Source organism: Schistocerca gregaria, chromosome 11 (assembly GCF_023897955.1).
Source record: "Schistocerca gregaria isolate iqSchGreg1 chromosome 11, iqSchGreg1.2, whole genome shotgun sequence".
Lineage (NCBI taxonomy): Eukaryota > Metazoa > Arthropoda > Insecta > Orthoptera > Acrididae > Schistocerca > Schistocerca gregaria.
Window position 1 is genome coordinate 84,877,629 of NC_064930.1, and position 12,078 is coordinate 84,889,706.

At 41.2% G+C, this 12,078-nt stretch overlaps 1 protein-coding gene across 1 annotated transcript in view; it reads left to right on the top strand.

Moving 5' to 3' along the window:
- Positions 1-12,078, top strand: part of LOC126295328 (adenylate cyclase type 6) — a 2,630,635-nt gene that overhangs the window by 2,417,751 nt on the left and 200,806 nt on the right. Inside the window, exon 15 of the mRNA XM_049987795.1 lies at positions 4,766-4,922. Coding sequence (XP_049843752.1) covers positions 4,766-4,922 — 157 coding nt within the window. The remainder of the gene's footprint in view (positions 1-4,765; positions 4,923-12,078) is intronic.

The following is a 12,078-nucleotide window of genomic DNA, read 5'->3' on the forward strand; positions in this document are numbered from 1 at the left end:
TGGTTGTTCTTAAGGGTATGTGGACAGGTTGATAATACCTATCTTAAATGAAGTAAAACGTGTTCATGTGGAAGGTATGTTCTATCAGAAAATATTGGGAAAAAATCTTCGAAAAATCATGGCTTGTAAGTTACATATTTCAAACCATTTTCGCACAAGGATTTCTAAATATAGGGCTTATTTTTAAGATAATAATTATTTTCTGTTAAAAGTGTACATCAAAAATAAGAAAGTTTCTACGTTTACTAGATAAGTACAGCTGACTTGTGAATAAATTTTTTTATCATTTTTCTATAGTCTGTTGTATTTGTATGATGAGGCATTTCCTGGACGGTGCAGGCAGTGAATGGGTTTATGGTATGTCAAAGAGAGGTGAATCGTAATTGCTCCTATAACTTTTCATATGTCTTCTACACTACAAACATTATGCATGATGACTGTGCCATTATTATTTTGAATTTTATCAATGGCAGATTCTGGAATTCTTTTCTTACCATCTAATCCTCTGCCATCTTCCAATGTGTTTCCCTTGTGAACAGTTATGAGTCATCGCATCCTCATACCCACTCACTTTTACAGATGATCTACGCATTGCAGTTTAGTGATAGTTACATTTTCTCAGGATTCTCTTCCTCACCCAGTTTGAGACCATGCTCGACGTGACATGGACTCAACAAGTCGTTGGATATCCCCAGCAGAAATGCTGAGCCATGTCGCCTCTATAGCCATCCATGATTGCAAAAGTGTTGTCACTGTAAATTGGCTGTGAACGAACCGACCCATCGATTTTGTACCATAAATGTTCGATGGAATTCATGTTGGGCGAACGTGGTCGACAAATCATACATTAGAATTTTCCAGAAAGTTCTTCAAACCTTTCACGAACAACTGTGACCCAGTGACATGACACAGTGTCATCCATAAAAATTCAATCGTTGTTTGAGAACATGAAGTCCACATATAGTTTGCATATGGTCTCCAAGTAGCCAAAAATAACCATTGTATTCAATGATCGGTTCAGCTGGACAAGAGAAGCCAGCCTATTCCATGTCAACAGAGCCTGCAACATTAAGGAACCACCAGTAGGTTGAACAGAGCCTTGTTGACAGCTTGGGTCCATGACTGCATGGGGTCTGCGCCACGCTGGAACCCTAACATCAGCTAAAATCTGGACTCATTTGACCAGGCTACGGTTTATACAGTCGTCCAGAGTCAACGTCACGAGTCATGGAGAGGCGCTGAAGGCGATGTCGAGCTGTTAGCAAAGGCACTCGAGTCGGACGTCTGCTGCCATAGCCCATTAACCCCGAATTTCGCGGCGCTGTTCCAGTAAATATGTTTGTCGTATGTCCTACATTAATTTCTACGGTTATTTCACAGTGTTTCTTGTCTTCTAGCATTGACAACTCTATACAAACGGTGCTAATATCAGTCGTTAAGCGTCGTTGGTGGTGAGAATCAGTGCATGAAACGTGGTAATCTCTAGGCACTCCTGGCATCATAGATGTCGGAATATTGAATTCCCAAATGATTTCCGAAACGGAATGTCGCGTGTATATAGCTCCAACTACCATTGCAGGTTAAAAATCTGTTAATTACCGTCGCACGACGATAATCACGTCGGGAAGGTTTTCAGGTGAATCACATTAGTATAAATGACAGCTCCGCCCTTTACATACACTATTGGCCATTAAAATTGCTACACCACGAAGATGACGTGCTACAGACGCGAAATTTAACGGTCAGGTAGAAGATGCTGTGATATGCAACTGATTAGCTTTTCACAGCATTCACACAAGGTAGGCGCCGGTGGCGACTCCTACAACGTGCTGACATGAGGTAAGTTTCCAACCGATTTCTCTTACACAAACAGCAGTTGACCGGCGTTGCCTGGTGAAACGTTGCTGTGATACCTCGTGTGAGGGGGAGAAATCACGTTTCTGACTTCTATAAAGGTCGGATTGTAGCCTATCGCGATTGTGGTTTATCGTATCGCGACATTACTGCTCGCGCTGGTCGAGATCCAATGACTCTTAGCAGAATATGGAATCGGTGGGTTCAGGAGGGTAATACGGAACCCCGTGCTGGCGCCCAACGGCTTCGTATCACTAGAAGTCGAGATGACAGGCATCTTATCCGCATGGCTATAACGGATCTTGCAGCCACGTCTCGATCCCTGAGTCAACAGATGGGGACGTTTGTATGACAACAACCTTCTGCACGAACAGTTTGACGACGTTTGCAGCAGCATGGACTACCAGCTCGGAGACCACGGCTGCGGTTACCCCTGACGCTGCATCACAGGCAGGACCGCCTGCGATGGTGTACTCAACGACGAGCCTCGGTCCACGAATGGCCAAACGTCAGTTTTTCGGATGAATCCAGGTTGTGTTTATAGCATCATGATGGTCTCATCGGTGTTTGACGACATCGCGGTGAACGCACATTGGAAGAGTGTATTCATGATCGCCATACTGGCGTATCACCCGGCGTGATGGTATGGGGTGCCATTAGTTACACATCTCGGTCACCTCTTCTTCGCATTGACGGCACTTTGAACAGTTTACGTTACATTTCAGATGAGTTACGACCCGTGGCTCTACCCTTCATTCGATCCCTGTGAAACCCTACATTTCAGCAGAATAATGTACGACCACATGTTGCAGGTCCTGTACAGGCCTTTCGGGATACAGAAAATGTTCGACAGCACGTTCTCCAGGTCTCTCACCAACTGAAAACGTCTGGTCAATGGTGGCTGAGCATCTGGCTAGTCACAATACGCCAGTCACTACTCTTGATGAGCTGTGGTATCGTGTTGAAGCTGCACGGACAGCTCTACCTGAGCACGCCATCCAAGCTCTTTTTGACTCAATGCCCAAGCGTATCAAGGCCGTTATTACGGCCAGAGGTGGCTGTTCTGGGTACTGATTTCTCAGGATCTTTGCACGCAAATTGCGTAAAAATGCAGTCACATGTCAGGTGTAGTATAATATACACTCCTGGAAATGGAAAAAAGAACACATTGACACCGGTGTGTCAGACCCACCATACTTGCTCCGGACACTGCGAGAGGGCTGTACAAGCAATGATCACACGCACGGCACAGCGGACACACCAGGAACCGCGGTGTTGGCCGTCGAATGGCGCTAGCTGCCCAACATTTGTGCACCGCCGCCGTCAGTGTCAGCCAGTTTGCCGTGGCATACGGAGCTCCATCGCAGTCTTTAACAATGGTAGCATGCCGCGACAGCGTGGACGTGAACCGTATGTGCAGTTAACGGACTTTGAGCGAGGGCGTATAGTGGGCATGCGGGAGGCCGGGTGGACGTACCGCCGAATTGCTCAACACGTGGGGCGTGAGGTCTCCACAGTACATCGATGTTGTCGCCAGTGGTCGGCGGAAGGTGCACGTGCCCGTCGACCTCGGACCGGACCGCAGTGACGCTCGGATGCACGCCAAGACCGTAGGATCCTACGCAGTGCCGTAGGGGACCGCACCGCCACTTCCCAGCAAATTAGGGACACTGTTGCTCCTGGGGTATCGGCGAGGACCATTCGCAACCGTCTCCATGAAGCTGGGCTACGGTCCCGCACACCGTTAGGCCGTCTTCCGCTCACGCCCCAACATCGTGCAGCCCGCCTCCAGTGGTGTCGCGACAGGTGTGAATGGAGGGACGAATGGAGACGTGTCGTCTTCAGCGATGAGAGTCGCTTCTGCCTTGGTGCCAATGATGGTCGTATGCGTGTTTGGCGCCGTGCAGGTGAGCGCCACAATCAGGACTGCATACGACCGAGGCACACAGGGCCAACACCCGGCATCATGGTGTGGGGAGCGATCTCCTACACTGGCCGTACACCTCTGGTGATCGTCGAGGGGACACTGAATAGTGGACGGTACATCCAAACCGTCATTGAACCCATCGATCTACCATTCCTAGACCGCCAAGGGAACTTGCTGTTCCAACAGGACAATGCACGTCCGCATGTATCTCGTGCCACCCAACGTGCTCTAGAAGGTGTGAGTCAACTACCCTGGCCAGCAAGATCTCCGGATCTGTCCCCCATTGAGCATGTTTGGGACTGGATGAAGCGTCGTCTCACGCGGTCTGCACGTCCAGCACGAACGCTGGTCCAACTGAGGCGCCAGGTGGAAATGGCATGGCAAGCCGTTCCACAGGACTACAGCCAGCATCTCTAGGATCGTCTCCATGGAAGAATAGCAGCCTGCATTGCTGCGAAAGGTGGATATACACTGTACTAGTGCCGACATTGTGCATGCTCTGTTGCCAGTGTCTATGTGCCTGTGGTTCTGTCAGTGTGATCATGTGATGTATCTGACCCCAGGAATGTGTCAATAAAGTTTCCCCTTCCTGGGACAATGAATTCACGGTGTTCTTATTTCAATTTCCAGGAGTGTATTTGTCCAATGAATACACATTTATCATCTGCACTTCTTCTTGGCGTAGAAATTTTAATAGGCAGTAGTGTATGTTTCGTAGGCGATACTACAACCACCTGTATACGTGCCTCTTGCTATCCCGTGACTTTTGTCACATCAGGTTATATGTGTATTATGTATCATTAAAAAAGAGAAAATTAGAGAGATTAAGATCAATGATAGAAATTGAGTATTTCACGTTTTCAGCTGATACGGAGCCTCTTGTTGGCTGTAGGTGAGTGATGTCTTTCCTGATCCTCTTCGCGTGATGCACGGAATACGACTGGTAACGTGACGTGACATGTTTGCTCCTCTGTCCCTGCACAGGCTGGGCTACGGGGAGAGCCTGGAGGAGAAGGACCCAGAGGATGAGGTCAACGAGTACCTGATGAGGGCCATCGACGCGCGCAGCATAGACCGCCTGCGCGCCGAACACTGCAAGAGTCTGCTGCTCACCTTCCGCAAGGCCGACATAGAGGAGAAGGTACGCCGGCACCGCTCGCTCTATCCTCTACACAGTGTGTAACACAGATACGAAAACACAGAGGAATTACAGATACTGGCTGCAAGTGGGCATTGATTTAAACCAATGGGGAAAGCTGAAAACGTGTGCCAGACTGGGATTCGAACCCGGATCTCCTGCTTACTAGGCAGATGCTCTCACCAGCAAGCTATCTGGCCACTGTGGGGATTACCCTAGAACGCCTCCCATCAGATTCAAACTCTTAACTTATCCGTACTCTACTTGTGTAGTGCCCCTTGCCCATTATCCACTTTACTTGCAGCGTTTCGCTGACTCCTGTAAGAGTTCGAGCCTGGTGTAAATTTGGTGGGAGGCGTGCTAGGATAGACCAAGCAACTGCGATGACCACTTTGTCTAGATGGCTTAGTGATGAGAGCATCTCCCTAATACATCCAGGATGTCCAGGTTCGGATCGTGAGCCATGACAAATTTTCAACTTCCCCCATTGATTTAAGCAGCCAATGTCTGCAATTCCTTTGAACCTTACTTAATTCGTAGTGGCTTCCAGATGAAAATGGTGTCAGTTCTTTGGGACATGTCTCAAAGAACACACACCAATGTATTTATTTAGAGGAGATAAATACACTTTTTTAAGGAGTAATCAACATAAAACTGGTCTCATATATATATATATATATATATATATATATATATATATATATATATATATATATATATAGTTCTGTAACACGTCAGGTCTCTTGTCTCCAGTCTTCAGAGTTTTATTGGTGCTGCACATTGTGTGAAAGTCATCTTATTTCAACCAATGCACAGTGCCACATCCCATTTTCTACAGGACTGTGTCCGTGTTTGTGATATTTCATTGTTTTCTGCCATCAGATAAGACATCTGTAGACTACAGAAGGCTGTCAGTAGATTTACCAGGTAAAAACTTTCTAAAGTCAAGATCACATAAATGTTTATTTGTTTACAAACAACCAATTTCGACATACTTTGCTGTTATCTCCAAGTCTTAAAAAATATATTTTCTAAAATGTGTTCATTTTGAGTCGGATCTCATGCCAAGTTGTCATGTAGATAAGATGTCTCACATTATATTAAGATCTGTCATAAATGCAACATCAGACAGCACCTTGTGGCCATAACTCTGTCCATATATGTAGCGCTCACAGGTGACTGTTACATTACGAAAACCCAGTTCACAATAAAAAGCACAGTAGCACATCTGTTAACTTAAATGTTCTAATCATTGAAGATCCACCTTAGATGGCATAAAAGGTCTGTGAATAAAGGAAGATTTGTGCGATGCTGGCTGGCTTTAGAAAGTTTTTACCAAGTAAAACAGATCGCTCCTTCTAATTTCTCAGGATGAAAAAGTTTAGTAGATTAATTACCATTTATCAAAGAAATGCACACATAGTGGAACACAAAACCTGAATGAAAGCTTTAATAACCTCATTTAAAGGAGACATTCAAAGACAACATTTTGCTTATCTGCTATTGTTAAAGTTTACACATACGATGCTTGTCTGGTGGTTCAATGGTGGTAAAACTGGAAGAATCAGGACTCTTATGTGACTATCATTTAAAGTTGATATCTTCACTGAAAACCTATTGTAGAAGACTGATAATGTTCTTAATGCTAGTTGTAAAATGTCAGCGAAGGACATTTCCAAAAGGGAATGCCAAAATGCTCAGATTAGAATGAATGTGCAACATGAAGACCAAAAGACCAAATTTATGGCTGTGGGCAACATTATGGTACTTACGTGTGGAACTAATCCCAGCAAAATGCTTTTTCCTCATTTCCTGCAACTTTCTTTATTTAGTGTATAAGAAAAATTTCTTCTGAACCATTGCAAATAAACAGATGAAATTTTGTACTTATTATAATAGCATTGTGGCACAAAATTTTTCGAAGTACATAACTGTCAAATTTATCTAAATTTTTTTAAAATAAAAATGCTCTTTATTGTATATGTAAGTTTAAAAAATAGTTGCTGGGTTGTGAGACTGGTACTCAAAAACTGCTATGCAGATTTGTTTACTAATTACTAACAATAACCTACTGCATTTTGAAAGTGATAAGTGAAGTAACGATTGAGAAAATGTGATAGCAAGTGTTCCAAAAGTATCCAGCAAAGTCTGTTCAAATTACTTGGCAAAATGTTTGAAAAAATAAACTACTTTTAAATGAGTGACATATTTTCAGCACATCAAATTTGGTTCAACTACCCTTCAAACAGTAAAAATTGTATTAGCTTATATGTAAACATATATTTTCTTGTACCTTCCCCAACAAGTGATAAAAATATCACATGCGCAGTTTCTTTCAGCTATGGGTCCAAGAAGGTTACTTAGTTTCACTTTTTTGATTAATTGTGATGATGTGGAACAATTCATTTTAAAATCACATTACACATTTCCTTTTGTAAATATGGCTACATGCTGACAATTCACAAGGTTTGCTTAAAAAGAATACAGATGTGAGTTAGTAATTCCTATCCACCACTTTTCACAGATTGCAAAAATAAAAATTCCTCTACCAAATACAAGTAGTTGTCAAGGAAAAACTCTTTCAGATTGTTTTCAGACTTTACTATTCTGTCTTTCACACATTTTATATCATTAGGTAAGTAATCAAAAATTTCTGTGGCAGCATTTTTGTGTAAAAGGCAACCTTAATTTGGATTAATGAATGTAATTTTTACTTCTGGAATTGCAATTATGTGCATCATTGTGCCTTTTGAACGGCAGTAGATTATTTACAACAAATTTCATGAAAGAGAATACTGGGTGAAGCTGTAGTCAGAACTCACAAATCTTTGAACAAATGTCTAAAACATGATCATACTTGAGCACCACATATTACAGTACGTATTTCAGCAATGGAGACTTTCTTTCTTAATGATGAGTTACACCAGAACATCATTTCATATGGTATTATAGAATAAAAATATGCAAAATAGGCCAACTAATTGATGTGTCTCTCCCCAAGATTGCAATGAGTCTGACTGCCAATGAGGCTGAACTATGTTGATTTAGAAGTTCCAAAACGTGCTTGTACAGTTTAAATTCTCATCAATATGGACACGATTTTTTTAAAGTTTCCACTCTATTTATTATTTCCTCAACGTGTGTTACACTTATGATTGGTGTATTTATTTTTTATTTATTTATTTAACCTGATCAGATTAGGGCCATCAGGCCCTCTCTTACATCGGACCAGTGTTCCACACATGCAGCATTTCACATGTCAGAGTTACATCATGGCCATAGTTTAAATGAGAAAATTATCTTGCTCTGGTGACAATATGAATAAACAGTTGTGACTAAGACCTAATAAAATAAATTCGGCAGTATTTTTACAACAGGTGCTATACATACAGATTATGATAAAAGCAATAATAATAACAGTAAAAAAATGTAATGATAAACATGACTAAGACCTGTTAAATTAAATGCTGGCAGTATTTTTACAACAGGTGCTATACATACAGATTATGATTGTGTGTTACACTTATGATTGGTGTATTTTTTATTTATTTATTTATTTATTTAATTATTTAACCTGATCAGATTAGGGCCATCAGGCCCTCTCTTACATCAGACCAGTGTTCCACACATGCAGCATTTCACACATCAGAGTTACATCATGGCCATAGTTTAAATGAGAAAATTAGCTTACTCTGGTGACAATATGAATAAACAGTTGTGACTAAGACCTAATAAAATAAATGCGGCAGTATTTTTATAACAGGTGCTATACATACAGATTATGATAAAAGCAATAATAATAACAGTAAAAAATGTAATGATAAACATGACTAAGACCTGTTAAATTAAATGCTGGCAGTATTTTTACAACAGGTGCTATACATACAGATTATGATTGTGTGTTACACTTATGATTGGTGTATTTTTTATTTATTTATTTATTTATTTAATTATTTAACCTGATCAGATTAGGGCCATCAGGCCCTCTCTTACATCAGACCAGTGTTCCACACATGCAGCATTTCACACATCAGAGTTACATCATGGCCATAGTTTAAATGAGAAAATTAGCTTACTCTGGTGACAATATGAATAAACAGTTGTGACTAAGACCTAATAAAATAAATGCGGCAGTATTTTTATAACAGGTGCTATACATACAGATTATGATAAAAGCAATAATAATAACAGTAAAAAATGTAATGATAAACATGACTAAGACCTGTTAAATTAAATGCTGGCAGTATTTTTACAACAGGTGCTATACATACAGATTATGATAAAAGCAGTAATAAGCAATAATAATGAAAGTAAAAAAAATCAAATAATAATGACAAACATAAGAAGGATTGGCAATAGTAATGAAGGTTTGTGCAGGTGTACATAATATCTTGGTGTGTAAAGTAGATGTTTACTAGTTCAGCATGTTTTGGGGAATGGAGATTTAAGGAGGGGAAAGAGGGAAGTAATGAGCTGAAGTGCATTCATGTACAGAGGAAGGCATTACTGTTACTGTAGATACGTCATTAACTGTTTTTTGAGGCTGGACATGTTTTTAAGTTCTCTAACATAACGAGGGAGGTTATTCCAGAGTCGGGTTCCCGCTACTGTAAAGGACTTGGAGAAGGTGACTGAGCGATGCAGTGGAACGGAGAGGATTTTATTATGGTGGGAACGTGTGTTTCTGTCATGTTGTTCCGACATGAGCGTTAGGGACGTGGAGAGATATGAGGGACAGTGTACATTTATAAGGCAGTAGATGACACAGAGTGTATGGAAATCTCTGCGTTTGTCTGCACACAGCCAGGACAATTTTGCATATGCTGGTGAAATGTGATCAAAAAGTCGAACGTGACAGGTATATCGGACGCAGGCATTCATGACCAGTTCTAGACGTCGGGAATTTTCCTGAGAGAAGCCTTGTAGGATAATATCGCTGTAGTCAATGATTGGGAGTATAAGCGTTTGTACTAATTTCTTTTTCAGATCGAAAGGGAAGAGTTTTTTATATTTTTGTAGGACATGAAGGGATGCTGATGCTTTTTTGCACACTGCAGTTACGTGCTCTGTCCAATTTAGATTTTCATCTATTATTACTCCCAAACTCTTTGCTGAGGGAGAGAAGTTAATATTTGTTCCATTTAGGATTAGAGGTTGTACGGATTCCCGATGTTTTGGGCTAATGAGTTTAGAGTGACCAACAAGTACCGCTTGGGTTTTAGATGGGTTTAGTTTTAGACCTATGTCCTGTGCCCATTTTGACAGTGCATCGAGGTCAGTATTGAAATTTTCAATAGCTTTCTTGAGATTGCTTGGTTTCGCACTTAGATACAACTGAAGGTCATCAGCATACATATGATATTTGCAATAGGTCAGAACCGATGACACATCGTTGACATACAGAGAGAAGAGTATAGGACCTAATACTGAGCCTTGGGGAACGCCTGACACTATCTGCCGCCATTGTGATTTTATATTCTCAGATAGGACGCGTTGCTGACGAGACGTCATGTATGAGCGAAACCATTGCACTGCACTTGGTGAGAAATTTAGACCGCTAAGTTTGGCCAGTAAGATGTCGAAGTCGACAGTATCAAATGCTTTGCTGAAATCTAAGAAGCAAATGATAGTCGCTTCTTGTCGGTTCATGGCAAGTTTCAGGTCATCTGTCACCTTTATCAGAGCAGATGTTGTGCTTCGATGTTTACGGAAACCTGATTGGTATTCGTCTAGTATGTTGTTAGTAGTGAGGTAGATGGTGAGCTGGTCATGAACTATATACTCTAAGGCCTTTGATAGTGCAGGAAGAAGGCAGATGGGCCGGTAGTCAGAGGGTGCTGTGGCTATGTCCTTTTTAGGCGGTGGCTTAATTTGTCCCAGTTTCCAGGCCTCAGGGAAAACACTTGTGATTAATGAATCGTTGAAAATGTCTGTTATAGAGGGCAGTAGTTGGTCAATAATAAGTTTTACCATATGGATAGTGATACCATCATGCCCAGTAGATGCTGATCTAATCCGCATTATGGCTTTCTTGACAGTACTGCAAGTGCCGTGCTGTAGATAGAATTTTTCTTTGCTACAGTCGTTCAACCCCATGAAGTAATCAATGATTCTCTGTTTTTTTTGCGGTACAATTTCGATTGTAGGTAACGTGAAGAATCGGTTTAGTTCTTCAGCTGGGACCATGTGATTTTATGCAACTTTTATTTTGCCTAAACCGAGACTACGAAGGTTTTTCTACAGGATAGCTGGTCTACGTCTATTGTCAGCTAATGTACGCGCATGTCTGAGCTTAGCGTTTCTCACCGCTTGACTGACTTTGTTTCGTTTCTGCTTGTATACAGCATGATTTTCATGTGTAGGGTGTAGTGCCTCTAGATGCACAGAACTGAATAAATTGTTGCTTCTCAAACTCGAAAGTGAGACCATTCGCAAAAAACCAGTAAATGAGACTGTTAAGAAGATTTTTTTTCCATTTCTTCTGTTTCTACACATATACTTGGACTGATTGCAATACTAGTGTCATTTCAAAGAAGAATTTTCCTTGTTGTATATTAGAGGAAGGATTGTGACATATATGGGGAACAATCACAGATGTACGATTGAGCGTTGGGGAACTCCATACCCGATTTCTGCCCAGTGAGAGGATTCTCAATTCATTACATTGTTTAATTTACTAAGTACAACTTTATGAATTCTTTTGATTAAATATAACATTATCCATTGTTTGTTTGTGTCATCAGCTCCACAAAACCTCACTTTATTTAGGAGGAATTTTTTGTTTCAGACCTTAAAATGGTCTCAAGAAATAACGAGCGGTGCTATTTTGTTATTTAATGCTTGTAAAAAGTGGTGAGTGTACGTCTACAAGGTTCCCAGACATCTCAACTATTCAGAAATCCAGATTGCGATTTGCTGACAATGTTATTGTTGCTCCAGTGGAACACCGTTCTATCATACATCACCTTCTCAAATATATTGGTAACTGATGTCAGTAGTGAAAGAGTTCGATAGTTGTAGACATTTCTGTTATCATCCATGTTATAGAGGGATTTAACAAGAACCCTTATTATATGGGAACAAATATTTGGTACTCTGTTGGAAACGACATGAAATTCGAGTGAACTTTTATTTTTGAGGGAATATATACTTCTCTTAA